The 17,687-nt window shown below is 47.0% G+C and overlaps 1 protein-coding gene and 1 long non-coding RNA gene across 2 annotated transcripts in view; one reads left to right on the top strand and one right to left on the bottom strand.

Moving 5' to 3' along the window:
* Positions 1 to 4,851: 4,851 nt before the first annotated feature.
* LOC119086295 lies at positions 4,852 to 10,096 on the bottom strand. Its single transcript, XR_005089551.1, has 4 exons — positions 9,823 to 10,096; positions 8,808 to 8,896; positions 6,271 to 6,338; positions 4,852 to 5,498 (listed from the first exon to the last, which is right to left on the bottom strand). It is a non-coding gene; the product is annotated as an uncharacterized LOC119086295 (long non-coding RNA).
* Positions 10,097 to 10,178: 82 nt separating this feature from the next.
* Cndp1 (carnosine dipeptidase 1) overlaps positions 10,179 to 17,687 on the top strand; it is a 46,256-nt gene continuing 38,747 nt past the window's right edge. Inside the window, exon 1 of the mRNA XM_028873876.2 lies at positions 10,179 to 10,493. Within this exon, the coding sequence (XP_028729709.2) occupies positions 10,482 to 10,493 (12 nt within the window). The 5' untranslated portion in view covers positions 10,179 to 10,481. The remainder of the gene's footprint in view (positions 10,494 to 17,687) is intronic.

Genomic DNA, 17,687 nt, shown 5'->3' with positions numbered 1-17,687 from the left:
CCATGTCACATAGCTGGACCAGGTGATGCAGTGATGCCCATCCGTGTCACATAGCTGGACCAGGTGATGCAGTGATGCCCATCCGTGTCACATAGCTGGACCAGGTGATGCAGTGATGCCCATCTGTGTCACATACCTGGACCAGGTGATGCAGTGATGCCCATCCATGTCACATACCTGGACCAGATGACCAAGTGAGTATCTTGCAATGATGCCTATCAGCGACCCATATCCTTGAAGGGGTTTCCTAAGGAGAGCTTGTCAGCTCTAGGGACTTCAGACTCAGTGAGAAAATACCAGACACTCTGAAACTACAGAATAATCTGAATAAAATTTGGAGCCTCTCATGCCCTACATTGAATAGAATAGTGATTTTGGAAATCATGACATCATCTCTAAGGTTTAGGTCCCTGCGTTCCCCTTGCCCTCCTACCCTGGAGTCACAGCCAGGATATCTTGTGCATTATCTCATCTATCTCATGTACTCGGCCATAAGAGGCTGTGGAGACATGAACTATCACCATGCTGCTGGGATGCAGCGTGTGCCGCTACTTAGAAAACAGCCCAGCAGTGTCTCAAATGGTAGACTACACGACCCTGCAATCCCACCCCAGCCCTACAAATACAAGAAAAATGAAATCGCGTCCCCACAACAACTTTGACACAGACGTTTGTACACTCATCACTCACACTAGTCAAGAGACAAGACGACCTCCATGTCAGTCCACCAACACCTGAGAAATGTGCTCTGTCCACACGGTGAGTAGTGTTTGGCTGTCAACGGAGGGAAGTGTTGATGGGCGCTACAACCTGGCTTGAAAAGTTTATGTTCAAAGAACTCAGAGGTCTGACTTCGTGGGAAAAATTGAACATTAACTACTTGAAAATATTTTATGTTTTCAAAGAATATGTAGCCGTCCAGAATTACCATGAAAAATTAATGCCAAACATGTTTTGGAGTTGGCCAGCGTGCACCTAAAAATGTTTGCTAGCTGAGTGTGTTACATGGGGGCTTGTGGCAACTTCCTGCCCGGTCAGCAGGTGGCCCGGCATGGACACTCTAAGCTGGTGGCTGGCCTCATGGGTCCCACTCACCGTTGTCCCTAGCTTGGAGTCCACTGGGCCAGAGTTCCAAAGTTTTCTGCACAGCCCTGACTCCAAGGAACATAGAAAAGGAAGCCCTTCAGGACCCTGGGTGGGGCTCATTAAACATCCCTCTGGGCCTGGGCCTGCCCAGGCCCACCATGATCCCTGGAATGAAGGGTCCTGTGAATCAGTAGATCTATTAACATCTGGAAAACAAAGATGCCTCATTCAACTCTCCCACTGAGAGACAGTGTATCCCAGTTGCACAGATTTGGAATGAGGTCATGGCCCAAGTCATCTGATGCTACCAGAGGCCAATTGATCCTGGGCACATCCCTGGGGGGCTAGGGACAAGGTCACAGCACCTGAGGACTGCATGCAGAGACAAGCTAAAGGCCACGCCACCTTCACTGCAGGAGACAGACTCCAGCTTCACTGCTGAGGGCTGTGCAGCTGGAGTGCTACAGGATGTGCACTGGTACCTTAACGACTGTAGTAACAAAGGACCTCCTTACCAGGCCATTTAAACAACAGAGATGTGCTTTCCCTAACCTGGAGACCAAGGTGTGGGCAGGGCTGGTGGTTTCCAGGGCTCTGAGGAAGAATCTGCTCCAGGTACCTCCTCAGCTGCTGCTGCGGCCTTCTTATTCTCCCCTTCCTCTTCTTACTGTTGTTGTGCCCAGATCGTGACCCCCAGAGAAACCACCAAAGACGAGCATGCCGGAATGCAAAAGCAAGGTTTAATTCTGGATATCCAAAAGCAATACAAGCCTAGGCAGGGACTTCGTCCAATACATCCAACGCAGTGGAGGCTGGAGGAAGCACCCACCTGTCTGCAAGCTCAGTTTTTAAAGGGAAAAGTCACAAGGTTACATCATTTAGGGGTGCTAGTACGGGTACAATTCTGATTGGCTTGTGTCTAGGAATTCCAGAAATCACAATTCAGTTTTCCTTCTAAGGAAGTAGTTGCCCACCACCATTTTTCATTGGCTGCCCCCAGATGGGGGCATCTGGTGATTACACAGTCACTATGGAAACTAGGGTTGGGACATTCTATGGTCAAGCAGTTGCCTAGGGGGCCAGGGAGAGGACATTCCATAGTCCGGCAGCCATTACCTCCTGACTACCTTGTGACTCTGTACTTTTACACTTCCTGGTTTCTGGAATCTGAACTGACTGGTCTCAGTAACTTCTGGCCTGTTCTCAAAAGGAGAAATCTTAGGCCTTAATTTTAGGGTGAAAGCATTTTGGTCTTATTTCTAAGATGGCTCATTTTGGTCTCACATTGTGTGTCTGCTTCCTTCTATTTTCCTTCCTCCTTTACCTCCTCCTCTTCTCCCTTCACTTCCTCTTCCTCTTTTTCCTTCACCTCTTCTTCCTCCTCTTTCCTTCTTCACCTCCTTCCTCTTCCTCCCTCACCTCCTCCTCTTCCTCCTCCCCCTCCTTTCTCCCTCTCTTTCCTCCCATGCCTGTTCAGACTTTCTCTGTTTCTGCTTCTTCGGCTCACTTTCTTCCTCTACTTCTTCCTTTTCCTTTTTTTTTTGTCATTTCCTCCTCCTTCCCCTTTTTCTTTTCATCTTCCTTCTCTTTCTCTCTTGAAATAAGGTCTTTCCCAGGCTGTGTACCAGGATTCTAGGCATACACTCAAACTCCTGGCTGCCACTCAAGTCTGAAGGATGACGGTCGTCCTTGGTCCTCCAGGGATTGTGTAACATTGACCTAGCTTGTCTTCACCTTCACATGGCTCTGGACTTAGAGTTAAAGGTAGAATAAACGGGGTATGGAATTTGCCCCTGGGATTAAGGAAAGCTGCTGAGGCCAGGCATGTGTCAGGGGTGTCCCTGAATAGAGACCTAGAGAGACCATTGCATGAAGCTGTGAAGTTAAAGCCTGGATTGTCTTAGAGAACCCAAGATGTTAGAGATGCTAGAGTCATGGGATACCTGTCGAGGAGAGCTAATAACATGGAGTGAAACCAGCCCAAGAGACAGAAGTGTGCTGCAGTCAACAAAGGTGAGCAGAGTTGGAGGTCTGAAGGGTGCTTTGACATCAGGCATGGAGATGCAGAGTTTGGAGTTTGCCCAGCTGGTTTGCGGTCTTGCTTTGGTCCAGTATTTCCTTGCTTTGCTCCCATCTCTTAATTTTGGAATGGTAATGTATATCCTGTACCTGTATACGTTGGAAGTTTGTAATCTGTTTTTTGATTTTGATTTTTGCAGGTGATAAAAGTTAAGAGATTACATGAATCTCAGAAGAGACTTTGAACTTTGGGCTTTAAAATGTTGAGACTGTGGTAGACTATGGGACTTTTGAAGATGGACTAAATGAATTTTATGATATTGTTACAAGTTTGTAGGGGCTACAGAGTGAATGTGGTCGTTTGAATGTAATTGTCCCTGTAATCTCATAGGGAGTGGCACTATTAGGAGGTGTGGCCTTGTTGGAGGAAGTGTGTCACTGTGGGGGTGGGCTTTGAGGTTTCCTGTGCTCAGGATACCTCCCAGTGTTTCAGTTGACTTCCTGTTGTCTGCAGGATGTAGGAATCTCAGCTACTTTGGCATCACCGTGGCTGCCTGCACAGGGCCATGCTCCCCGCTGTGATGATAAGGAACTGAACCTCTGAAAGTGTAAGCAACCCACCCCATGCTTTGCTTCATAAGAGTAGCCATGGTCATGGTGTCCCTTCACAGCAGTAGAAAACCTGAGACAACCACTTACCCAGGGCTGACACTGTAATGCCCGTGTGTGAGTCCCCCCCTCCCCCTCCAATAAGACCGCCAAGGAGCCAATTTCCAGTGTAAGAACAAAAGGTTTCCTTTATCCTGGCCTAGGCAGGGACCTTCCCAATACCACTTAACAACAGGTGAGAAGAGGGGAGGTCCCGGCACTCACTTTAAGGGGTTTATATAGGAAAGGTTCACATGGAGAATTTTACATATGTCAGGGGCTAGGGATAAGCATAAGGCTGCTAATTGCTAACTGGGTTCAGGGTATCTATAGAGACATAAATTTTTATTCCCTATGTCCTATTATTTTTGTTGACCCATTCAGATTTACTGTTGCATTTCTTTTGAGTTCAACTTCTGGTTAATTGAGCCCATTACTCTTTGCACCTTGTTTTGCCAAGTCTAGGATATACGGATTTATTGTCCCAGCCTTATCTTCCCACAGGTTCAACTTTTGGTCAATTCAAAAAAAAAACGCTGGTCAGCCGGGCGGTGGTGGTGCACGCCTTTAATCCCAGCACTCGGGAGGCAGAGCCAGGCGGATCTCTGTGAGTTCGAGGCCAGCCTGGGCTACCAAGTGAGTCCCAGGAAAGGCACCAAAGCTACACAGAGAAACCCTGTCTCAAAAAACAAAACAAACAAAAGAGAAAAAGATGGCTACTAATTTCTCCCTTTCAACACCACCTGCAATGGGCTGGTCTCTCTCACATCAATCATTAGGAAAAGCCCCACAGACTTGCCCATAGACTAATATGGTGGGGGCATCTTCTCAGCTGAGGTTCCTTCTCTCTAGCTTGTGTCAAGTTGATAAAAAAGAGCCAACTAGGACACTTTATTTAATTGTTTATTTAGACAGACTTTCACTATGTTACCCTGGCAGGTTTCAAACTCACAAATCCACCTGCCTCTGCCTCCTGAGTGCTGAGATTAAAGGTGTGCCACCATACCTGGCTCTGTGTGTGTGTGTGTGTGTGTGTGTGTGTACGCACATGTGCACATTTGTGGGTGGCTGTCTGCAGAGGCCAGAAGAGGGCGCCAGATCCCCTGGAGCTGGGGTTATAGGCAATTGTGAGCTGCTTGATGTGGGTACTGGGACCTGAACTCTGGATGAGCGGCAAGTGCTTGTCACTGCTGAACCCTTCTCCTGCCCCATGCTCACAGACCTGTTTCCTCATTCAGGTAGGGGTGGCTGAGTGACTACTCTCTGGAGAAGGAAATGCAGACTAATCCTGTCTGGTATCTGATGGAAGCACCACCTGCCCTCCCTACAGGCTGCTCCAGCAGGAGGTGGTGCCGAGACCAAGGCCCATGGGAAGCAGCCTGTAGGGGGGGGGGGGGAAGGAAGGCCAAGGCCACAGCAGAAGGATCCTGGCCCCAGGACAGAGCAGCCGCCGCGCCAGCCCTGGAGCACCACCTTTCACACACGGCTCCAAGCCTTCGTGGTTGGGGCTGCAGCAGTCTGTCCTGCATCATCACTAATTCATGCACAGCCATCAGGAACGTGAGCATTTCCTGCATCACTAGTTCTGACCCGGATTCCAGAAAGGGACCAGGACAGAAACAACTTGACTCCACATTCCTTCAGGACGGAAGTCTCTCTTTGAGGTCAGCAATGTGGTGGCAAAAAGTTCTCTCCTTTTCCAAACTGGAAGAGGTAGTTGTGCATTCCTGGAGGCCAGTTTCCTGCTGTGGAGAAACAATGGAGGCCAGCTGTAAATATTCACAAGTGCAGAACTGTCTCCACCCACAGCACAGTTCCCCCAGGAAACATTGTTGCTAAATGCTGGCGGTTTCACTAGCACCGAATAAAGCTTTTTATCTCCTCGCTAGACACAAGAGTCCAACTGCACAGACCCTGAGAGACGACAGTTCAACAGTTTAACACAGGCATGTAAAATACCATTTCTTGGGGCACACATTTCTGAAAGAACTAATGGGTCAGGGATGGGGGTGGTGGTGAGGATATATTCAAGTTGATATAGAAAGGTCCCATGAGACTTGGCTTGGCTTGGCTCATATAGGATGTGTCTCTTGCTCCAGTATCTCAACCCTAAGCAGAATTCTTATTCCATGATCAGACTGCTTCTGAGGAAGCAATTCTGCTGTCGATCTGCACAAGAGGAGATCTGTCTTTCACCCCTGAAGCTCCCTAAGAACTAGAAAGGGAAAGCTGGCATCAGAAGACTGGATATTAGAAACCGCCACCATTGAACAATAATGCAGGGTGTTCCCCTCTCAGGAAAGGGTTTTCCCGTCTATCGGGATGAAGGACCGTCCTTCAGGGTTTGTGTCCACTGATGTCTATTCTTTGTATTACTAGATTTCCAGCTTGCCAAGACGGATGAAGGCTTTCTCCTACGCCTCAATTTCCAGGCAGCCAAGCCTTGATATTGCAGATAATCCATATACTGATAAAGGAACTGTTTATTTAGAAATCATATTGGGGAGAACAACTCACTGAACAGAACAGGCAAAATCGTCAGAGTCCTGGAAGGTTGATGTCCTCTCCCACGCTGCTCCTGCCGCCTGACTCAGTCCGCACCGTCCAAGCCCATGAGGGAGAGAGGGGCCATGTAGATGTAACCAACCGTCTTATTAAATAAGAAACACAGAACCAATGCCAAGACGAAAGCCAAGAGATCAGAGCTAAGAGCCTTACCCGCCTGCTGCAGCTAGCCTCTTCAGCCAAGAGACCTCTCCGAAAGAGAGCTACTTCCTGTCTGTTTGTCTTTATATCGTCTTTCTGTTCTGCCTTCTCATTGGTTGTAAACCCAAACACATGACTGCCTCATCACTGCCTGTCTGTACAGCCCTCCAGGTCTTCTATGGTTGAGACTAAAGGCGTGTGTCTCCAATGCTGGCTGTATCCTTGAACACACAGAGATCTACCTGGCTCTGCCTACCAAGTGCTGGGATTAAAGGCGTGCGCCACCAATGCCCAACTTTTGCTATGGCTCTAATAGCTCTGACCCCTGGGCAACTTTATTTATTAACATACAATTAAAATCACATTTCAGTACAAAAAAAAATACCACCATAGGGGCCCAGGTGTACATTCCCCTCAGCTTAAGCTAGCCCTGAGGCCATGCCCTAGGGGCTGGTACTTCAACGTCATAGGTGGAACAGGTGTCCACTGCACCTTGACTTGTGGATTTCCTCCCCTCCACTTTCTCCCTGCACACCAGCTCACAACTGCCATGTAAGAAGGCAGGAGTGTCAGTCAGGCTCACTTTTGGCTCTCAGATACTCCCTCATCTCAACACTTGCAGAAAATGCAGCTCTGTCAGGGAGGTGGCCGCCTCTTCTCTTCTGAGTCCTATAGCCAAGGATCTTCTCCACCTGCAGGAGTTCCCATAAAGGAGGCTGGCAGCTGTCACTTGCTCCTGACCAGCAAGTAGCATCTGGGATCAAAAGTATGGCAAACACAGGCTCAAGATGGTCCATGGCATCACCTGCTTGCCAAAGTTCAGGTAGCCCCTAACCTTTCGCTCTTTTTTTTTAACCAAAAATGTTTGTCTCCTCTGCCTGTCAGCGGGTTCCAACAAATGTGAACTCTTGGATGCTCTTATTTCAATGAAAGCCCCTTCAGTTCCCTTTCCAGCTCTAAGGTAATTCTAAAGTAGGTCCTAGACATGGCTGTATTCATCTGTAGGCCATTCCACATATAGCAAAAAAACAAAACATGTACACATCAATGATTCCATCACACACTACAAAAACTGCAAGCATTCCTTCCTCTCCACAAATGCACGGCCTACCCACAGCCTGTGACCAGACATATCCCTTCAGAATGTCTTTTTGCAGTTGTTAAGAGTCCACAGAAGGCCAACGTATTTGCTCTGTGTATCTCTCATATCTTTGCTCTTCTAGGGTGTTCTCTCTCATTTGAAGGTAAAGTGTACTTAGTAATTAAAGAAGCCAGGTCATTTTCTAAAAATTCATACATGGTGGGCTGGCAAGATGGATCACCAAGTAAAGGTACTTGCTGTCCAAGCCTGAAAATATGAGTTCGGTCCCTGAGACCCACATAAAGGTGGAAGACAGAACCAGCTCCACAAAGCTGTCTTCTGACCACCACACAGGCACATGGAGGCATGCATACCCCCACGACACACACACACACACAATAGTAACAAGTCAATTGTTTAAACCTGTAACCTGTTAGTGATCATCAGGTAACTTACAATGATTTTAAGTTTCTGCTCTGCTTGGCAATCATAGCAAGTTTAATCATTCTCTTCTCCCGAATAAGCAAAGAGTAGTAAGGAGCCAAGTGTCAGTAAATGATTGAGCCTGTCCTCCCCTCCTGCTGTCACCTGAGTTCTGGAACTTACAAAATGTTACCTTTGTCGTCATAGGAGCAATGTTTGGGATTATAAGTGGCATGTTGTAAAAAAAATAAAAGCTATTTTCTCTCTGTGTGTCTTATATCACTATATAACCGAGACTGGCCTGGAACTCACAGCAACAGCAATCTTCCTGCTCCAGCCTTTCACATTCTGGGATTACAATGTGAGTCCCTATACCTCTCTTAACCCGTTAATGACTCAGTTTACTAATCTGTGAGATGGGGCAGCTTCCAAGTCTGCCTCACATGACTGTCAGAGTTCTTTAAAAACAATCACAGCTGTTAATCTCAGCTCAATGCCTTCCCATCCTACATATTGTAATATGAACAAAAAAATCCTGGTTGTAAAATGTTGGGACTTCTATTAGTGAACAAATCGAGGGTAGTGTGAAATCCTCCGTTCTCTCCAGGGTTCTAAGTCATGGAGGAACCCTGGCAGCACCCAGCTTTTAATGAAGAGAGGCCCATTGTCCTGCACAGGAGGTCCAGCATAGTAAATGGTTAAACAATGTCCCTGGAGTCCTCCCAGAGGTCCTGGGAGAGCCACAGGGGTCATTCAGCACAGTAGATGGTTAAACCCTGTCCCCAGAATACTCCCAGTGGCTTCTTGGAAGAACCATGGGGGTCCTTGAGTTCCAAAGATTCACCTTTCTGTCAATCATCTCAGCAGCTTTCCAGTTCCAAAAGTAGTGGAGCGTGTGCAGCTAGGCGCTTGTGTGGGGATCTCCATTTCTGCCTGCTGGAAGTGAGAACAGACTCAGGGGCTGTCCCTGCCACCTCACCCCTACTGTGTAGAAGGGAGGCATTGCCAGAGCATCATTCAGTGACAGGTGCTCCAAGCCTGCTTTGGAAAGATGTTTTGTCAGCTGCCTTCTGGGAGCCTGTATAACCTCTGGCTGGTTGCACCTCTGAGCGGTCACCACCGGCTGCCCACCAGAGTCTGTCTGGGATTCCTGCTCGGAAGGCACCAGGATTTGGCCAGTTTCTGAAGATTTCCCCCATGCCTTCCAGGCCCATACCCAGTTCTCTCATAGAGCAAGGTGTGAACAGGAATCTATCAGCAACTGAGGCTTTTCTGGTGCTTGGAGCTGGGCTCGTAGAGAAGCAGCCTGAAGACAGAGGTGTCCACAGAGCAGTCTGTCCTCTGTCCTCCCGGCACCTGCCTCCATTCTCTCAGCCCTAGAGCAGACATGCGTGGTTTATATGCCGGGGGCTAGACACTACGATCTGTTTCGTCTGACTGTTTCAGGACAGACAGGGGAAGGCTGTAGCCAAGGGCTTGAACTTAAAAACCTCCCTGTCCTGAGTCAGCCCTCCACACACTGAAGTAAGTAGGAGGCGAGGGACTTCTGTCCCCAAAGCACAATGTCCCAGTGTCCGGTGACTCAATCACCCTTTCAAGAAGTTACAATCCTCCCTCTTCAGAAGGATGTTGGTGAACAGAGGGACTTTGATGGTACCCGTGTGACTCAGGCAAAGGACACCCAGCTTCTGGCAGCCGGCAGCAGGTCAAGTCAGAGACTATCCCTGCAGAACCCCAAAGAACGGGATCCAGCAGACACTGAGGGTAGAGATTCATTCAGTATGTGGGAGAGGGGAGTATTGGGAAGAAACAGATTACACAGAGGTCCCCTAGACCCCAGGTCACAGGGAGACACTAACCTGGCCAAGAGCAACCTCCATGTCCCAGGTGGTACCCTGAGTCCAGAGTCTTGGTGTCTGTTTCACCTTCAGATAAAGAAGAATATGTCAGAAGAGAGTGGTTACTAGATACTGATTTATTGATTGATTTAGTGACTTACTCAATGCGCTGCCTATACCGCCTATTTGCCAAGCATGACTTCACTTGCTACCTGGAACAGAAAGTTCCAGGAAGAGAAATAGCTGAAACAACAGATCATTGCCCTTAACAGTTTGCTGATTGCCACCTACGCTTCCGTGAGATCTCGCCTGCTGCCCCCACCTTGTGGTTTTAGAGCATAAAATGGGAAGCCAAACTGGACCCTGCATCAAGGCCTTTCAGGAGTTGTCCTGGCTTTGGTCCACCGGCGACATCTCCTGTCTTCCACCCTCCTCAGCGTCAGAGCGCCTGGAGCAGCTCTTACCCAGCTCCGCACTTCACACTAGGCCCAGACCCCACACAGGAGGACTGCCCAGATCTACCACCTGGCCCAGACCCCACACAGGAGGACTGCCCAGATCTACCACCTGTTCTGGCCCTGATGACCAGGTGGTAGGTTTTGGATCTTGAACTCCTAGCATCAGGGTCATAGGTACGAGCAATTCCCAGTCTCAAGGCCGAAGACATCCAGGTCAAAAACATGCCTCTTAAGGTAAGCAAACAAGTGTCCCAGCTTTTGAGTCCTTCTTATCTTCAGCCTAACCTTGTTGCACTTGGGAAAAGTCTTCAATGCGTGATAGATAGCACTCTACATGGAGCTTGTATGGGGAGACTGGGTTGAGCCTAGTGCAAAGCCAGGCTCTAGAGAGATTACCTTCTAGAAAGTTAAATTGCATGCTCTGATCAAGATGCCACCCACTCTTCAAACCTCACTTCAAAACATAGCAACAACATGCAACTTAACATTTTAATCAAAACCACACTCATCTTCCTGCCAAATAGCAGAGCTTGGCTGGACTGGGTCTGAAGAAGCCACAGCATGAAGGAGAGAGGCTCTGCCTCTCTGTCCTGAAACAGTAAGACCAAATAGACCACAGCTTGTCTGGCCTGTGACTACACATGCCTTCTCTAGGGCTTGGAGTTCCATTACATGTAGCACCCTATGAGCTCCAGCCCCCTCGGTTACATTGTTTGGGACTCTGAGCCGCCAACGTGAATCCTAGACCTGAATTGGACACCTTAAACCAGGAGGAGGCTACCACAGCACTTCTAGACACAATAGTTACAGAAAAGTAGAATAAAATATCTGCCACTGAATTGGAGCCCACAAGATGAAATTCTGATGTGTATGAAGATGGAACAGAAAAAAAAAAAGTGACCTGGTCCTCCCAATATAATATTAGAGGCCTGGCTGATATCCTATCACAGAAGGCAGACTGCCAAAAAAAACACATAGTGCACTTATTAAAGTATACAGAGCCAGCCAAACATGAAACCCGAAGAAAGGGCCAGTAGATGACACCTACGTGTGTGTGTGTGTGTGTGTGTGTGTGTGTGAGAGAGAGAGAGAGAGAGAGAGAGAGAGAGAGAGAGAGAGAGAGAGAGAGAGAGAAGGGAGGCCTTGAAGAGGCATTGTAAGGCAGTAGACACTGTTTAGAAGACAGGAAAGATCTGGAAGCACACACACGAAGTTCCCCTGGGTCCTGGGCCTGCCGCTGTTTTTCTCCTATGTCCTTACCTTGGTTAAGAGATTTAAGACAGTCGCTTGTTCTTTGGTAGACAGGGGAGTTCACCAAAAGCCCCTGTCTGCATTTTTAAGGAAGGAGGATCAGAGGACTCTCCAGACTGGAAAGGCAGGGGGATAGCCATAGAGACCAGGTTCTGAGTTGTTCTCTAGCTTGACCCATCCAAGTGTACCCTCGGGGTCTGTTGTCTGAGCCACCGTAGGAAAGACAAACAATAAGCATTGCAAAAAACGATAGGAGGAGCTGCCGGCCAGTTGCATGTTGGAACATGTGTGGAGGGGCGCAAATAAGCATGTCTGAAATCTTCAAGGAAAAATGAAAGAATGGTACCCATGTGCAGGAATCAAAACTTAACAATAGTTTATCAAGAACAATGAATCAATTCCAAACGAGCAGGTTGCACACCTATAGTCTTAGCACTCAGGAGGCTTAGACAGGAGGAATTCAAAGCCAGCCTGAGTTACATGGTGAGCTTGAGGTCACTCTAGATTACCTAGTGAGCCCTTGTCTCAAACTACCCAAACAAATAAACAAAATACAGATATGGAAAACAGCTATAACAGGTTTTAAACAGGAAATCAGTACGAGAAGTAGCTCCATGGGTGGTGGTGGTGGAAAAAATTATTCCAAGTGTCACACAGACATGGACAAAACAAAAATAACTCAGGCAATATTTACTTTGGCAACAGTCCAAACTGGGTGAGGAAGCAATCAGGGTGAGAAGTTCACTTAGTTTTATATTTCACCACATTGGTGCAAGCAACATGAATCTTAAATGGTCTTATTAATAAAAAGGAAAAAACTCAGTGCCAGCTATTGGGGTAAATTCTGAAAGATCAGAGAGACAGAACAAGCCACAGCTGACCTCACCTCGCCAACTTCTCAGTCGATCCTATTTCCTCAAACTGGAAGCCTCTGAGTCCTTATCCAAATGGATCTCAGCTGAACTGCTGCTAAAAGTTTAAAAGCCTCTAGTTCCTGGTCCTCACGCCTTATATACCTTTCTGCTTCCTGCCATCACTTCCTGGGATTAAAGGTGTGTGTCACCATGCCTGGCTGTTTCCAGTGTGGCCTTGAACTCACAGAGATCCAGATGGATCTCTGCCTTTGGAAGGCAAGGATTAAAGTCGTTTGTTACCACTGCCTATCCTCTAAGTTTAATATAGTGGTTGTTCTGTTCTCTAACCCCCAGATAAGTTTATTGGGGTGCACAATGTATCTGTAACATCCTAACCTGTAACATCCTAACCTGTAACAGAGAGTCAGATTTCAGAACTGGGGAGGTTTGTAGAATACTGGCCCTTGGCAGACTAGTATTCTTTGATAGAAAAGACTGTTTCTCACAACCTCTTCCTCTTGATGATACATTTTCGTTCTTGTCTTCACATCCAGGCAGCACATGCTGTTTTCACATTCTGAAGTCTCCAGGAGCTGTAAGTTATTGTGACTAAGGATATTTGGTGAGCTGAGAGCAGTCCCAATGAGCTTCTGGATGGGGCCCCTAACACAAGGAGCCACACAACATCCAAACAGGATCACAATCCCACAATAACAAGGTCTGTTAGAACTGAAGTCACTACTCTCCATTTTCCAAACAATGGTCCATAAGGCTAGCCAAGGAGTCATCTATTCCCAAATTCTCAGCTAATTTGTTGACTAAAGCAGGCTGACCCTGAAGGGCCTTAGCAGTTGTTCCACTGTGAACTGTATTGTTAAGTCTAAAAGCAATGTTACACAAACTCTGCATTTCTCTGCTAGAATCATTATCTAGACCTAATCTATTTTTCTAAGCCATCTTTCTTTTTTTTTTTTTTTTTTTTTTTTTTTTTTTTTTGGTTTTTCGAGACAGGGTTTCTCTGTGTAGCTTTGTGCCTTTCCTGGAACTCACTTGGTAGCCCAGGCTGGCTTCGAACTCACAGAGATCTGCCTAGCTCTGCCTCCCGAGTGCTGGGATTAAAGGCGTGCGCCACCACCGCCCGGCCTAAGCCATCTTTCTAATTGAGTCTCGCAGTACAGCTGTTCCCTTTACCACTTCCCTTGTGTAGTTGGCAAATCATTGTTGATTGTAGTAAAGACAGTTTATCCAAACTACATTTCGATTGATAGTGGACCACTAGAACAATACCAACTCATATCCAGCAGCTACCTGGTTCAGAGCCTTGAACTAACTAAGGATATCCCTACACACCTATCTAGCATCTGTGTAGACATGGGGATTGAATAGTGCCTCCTCAAGTCAAGAATGCTCTCCTCTTGTAGGAAAGACTCTGGAGTGAGCTGAGGTGTCTAATGCCAGAGAGAAACAAATAGCCAGTTGGGTCAAAGTACAGGTCTTACTCCAACAGACTAGTAAAGTCTCAAGTAAGGACGCCCGCTAATACCACCAGACATCTGTCTTTGTGAACACCAGGGCTGACTAGCTGAACATCTCTTCAAATGACAAGTCATCACTGTTACATTGCACATGGGAGTTAATTATTCCCTCCATCTTGAGAGGCAGGAGGTGGATCTATTCCCAGATGATGGAGGCTTTATTGCTTCCGAAATCTGTCAATCCTTCAGTGGAGGAAACAATGGTGACATGGTCTGGACTCATTGTCCATTTGGGAAGTCTAACTGGTTTTAGAAGAGAGAGACCATACAGTGCATTTTGTTAAGGTGAAATGGGAATGGGACAATTTTACCTTCCTGTTTGCCTGTTGGACCGGCATAATAATCACTCTATTGAACATGTGAACAGAACATTTGATCCATTCTAACCAGGCATTTGCATTCCCATATCCTGTTGATAGTAGAAGTTTGTCTTGGTCCTTAACCTCTACTATAGTAACTTTAGCTGGATCATTATTTATGGGAAGGTTGAGGTCTAATGGAGCTGTGGGGCAGCCGAAAGGTGGCTCAAGGGATCATCAGTCCCAGATCTATGTGAATTAAGTCCTAATGACAGATAAGGGCTGCCCTGTTCGTTTAGGATTATTAATTGCCAGGAGAAGGGAGTTACATTCAAGGGATTTGCAACAGGGAGAAAGGTTCCTCTAATTAGTTGGATTTTATTCAGCAGCAATTTAAGATTATTCTTATTATGGAGGGAGGTCTATCCATTATCTTAGGTGACCATCAAACATCTGCCCAGTGGAGGTATGGATAAGCTAGTACATATGGGTATTTAGTTAGGGTTTTTGTTGCTGTGATGAAACACCATGCCCAAAGCAACTCGAAGAGAAAAAGTTTTATTTTGCTTACACTTTCAAATCACTGTTCATCATGCAAGGACTTCAGGACAAGAACTCAAGTAGGGCAGGAACCTGGAGGCAGGAGCTGATGAAAAGGCCATTGAGGGGTGTTGCTTTCAGACTTGTTCCTTATGACTTCTGTGTTAGTTAGGATTTTATTGCTGTGAAGAGACACCATAACGATAGCAACTCTTATCAAGGAAAACATTTAATTGGGGCTGGCTCACAGTTTATTTTGTTTACAGGTTTAGTCCATATCGTCATAGCCAGTGGCATGCAGGCAGGCATGGTGCTGGAGAAGCAGCTGAGAGTTCTACATCTTGATCCTTAGGCAGCAGGAAGTAAAGGTTTGAGTTTCTGAGACCTCAAAGCCCACCCCACAGTGACACACTTCCTTCAACAAGGGCACACCTCCTAACAGAGTCACTCCCTGTGGGTCAAGCATTCAAACACATGAGTCTATGGGGACCATTCCTATTCAAACCACCACAGCTTACTTAGCCTGCTTTCTTATAGAACCCAGGACCACTAGCCCAGGGATGGCACCACCCACAATGGGCTGGGCTCTCCCCCATCAATTGCTAATTAAGAAAATGCCCTACAGACTTGCCTACAGCCCAACGTTATGAAGGCATTTCCTCCGTTCCCTCCTCTCTGAAAACTCCAGCCTGTGGCAAGCTGACAGATAGCTATCCAGCACAGGTACATAGGTGGTCACACCTGCAGATGTTTTCTGTCTGAAATGGACTCTGTTGTAATAGTTTTCACAGGAAAAAAAAAAAAAAAAAACAAGACAGACATCAAACTTAACTGTCAGGGAGAGCTGATCTCTGTTTTATTAATGACCCAGGCACCGTTAATCATCTGGATGTGATACAGTAACAACATTAGAATCTATTTAGAGTCAGTTTGGTGTCAGATGGGCCAGGAATGGCCATCCATCTTTCCTCAGAGTCCGAGAGTGATTTCTTTACCCGAGTGTAGGAACCTCAGTCTCCCTGGTAAACAGCACCTGATCTGGCCCTTCGCAGGTGAACTCAAGCTTGTTTTCCTTCTAAGACTCAATTAGAACTCAATCAAGGGGGTGAACTGGGGACTTTTGCCTGGAGGAGGGTTAAACAAAAGACAAACCAAGCACATAACTCTGCAGGAAATGGTCTTTGGTCTTAAAGGAGGAAGGCCACTAGATTGGCCCAAATAGGGCGGCCAGTAGAGCATTTCATGAGATGGCCAGTCAGTCCTTCCACGGGGCTGTTCTGACCCTTAGGCAGACAACTGGAAGACCCTTTGTCCAGGGGAGTCCTGTTTCAGGACACGTTTGGTTAATTGATTCTTTAGAGTTTGATTCATCCTCTTCATTTCACCTGAGGAGGGACAGTGCCGGGGTGTGGCAGGCCCAGTGACTACCCAGAGCCATCGTGAGACCTCTGAGGACGTTAGCTCTAAAACGCCTTCCATTATCTGAATCTCTGTTGTCAACTAGACCATTTCTAACAGCACCTTGGTAACACTAGAAGCAGCAGCATTTGTCGATGGAATAGCTTCAGCCCAATTAGTTAATTGATCACTATAACTGAACTACATCTAACTAAAAGATACCTGGCTGCCTTGAGCATCTCAGTGCAATCAGTCTGGGTGTTCTGAAAGGGTCTAAGCCCAGGGTTTCTCCTCCCATGCACTGTTTCCTTAGGTTCATTTGTTAACCGTTTCTTTACCTACGGGACAACTCTGTATTTGTTTGGCTGTTGTATAGCAGCTCTTCATGCACCTGTAAAGTTTTAAGACAGTGTCACACCAAGCTGGTGAACCCCAGGGACTCCCTTGGTGGAGTTTACTTAGTATTTCTGTCATCACAGTTCTTGAAGGCAGGAGTCATCTCTGCTAGGGGCTTTTAGAAGCTTCTAGATTTTCTAATTATTTGCCCTTGGGGTAAAAGTGGGAGAGAGACACTGGGTGGGGAGAAAGTAGGAACTGTGTGGAACGTAGACACCTCTGTCTGGAGACTTGTTTCCTCTGCTGCCTTGTCCGTCACAGATTTCCACGGAATGTCCCTTTCGATGCCCTGGAACATACACCGCCACAATCTACCTTCCTTCCTTCCTCCTTCCTCGCTCTCCCCCTCTCCCTCTCCCTCTTCCTCTCCTCTCTCTCTGTCTCTGTCTCTGTCTCTCTCTGCCTCTGTCTCTCTCTGTCTCTCTGTCTCTGTCTCTGTCTCTCTCTCTCATTTGTTTTGAGACAGGGTCTCTCTACATAGCTTGGCTGTCCTGGAACTTACTCTATAGACCAGGCTTGCCTTGCTCTCACAGAGATATGCCTGCCTCTGCCTCCTGCGTACAGGGATTAAAGGTGTGTGCTATCATGCCCAGCCTCCTACCACTAATTCTAAGATTTGGAGCATTTCTCCCCCCCCCCCTGCCCCTTGTTTCTCTTAGGCTGTTGTCCCTATCTTTATTCCTCTTGGGATGTCACTGACACCAAGAGGTCATCCATGTACTGAATCAAGTTCACCAGGAGGAAGTGCTCTTCCTTCTCTGGTTTTGTTGTTGTTTGTTGTTTTACTTTGTCAGGGACAGGATCTTCCCATGTAGCCCTGGCTGGCCTAGAACTCTCTATGTAGACCAGAATGGCCTCGAACTCATGAGGATCTGCCAAAGCGCTGTTGTTTTAAGGTTTTTCCAAAATCTGTCCATCAGTATTGCTGTGTCCTAGCCACCTGGGGACCCTCTCACTCAAAGGAGAAGAGGTCCTCAGTCACAGGAAAAGCCCCAGCACATCTTTTAGTTCAACAATACTGATGCAATTGTAATTATATGGAATCTTACTGAGGGGACTATAGGGCTTGGGTAACATGGAGTGTTGGCTGTGGACCACCTTGGTTCACTGCCCTAAGGTCTTTAAGAATCATCACACTTTCTCATTGGCAAGACT

Source organism: Peromyscus leucopus, chromosome 19 (genome assembly GCF_004664715.2).
Source record: "Peromyscus leucopus breed LL Stock chromosome 19, UCI_PerLeu_2.1, whole genome shotgun sequence".
Taxonomy (NCBI): Eukaryota; Metazoa; Chordata; class Mammalia; order Rodentia; family Cricetidae; genus Peromyscus; species Peromyscus leucopus.
The sequence above is the reverse complement of the archived record's forward strand: the minus strand, read 5'-3'. Positions and strand labels throughout refer to the sequence as shown.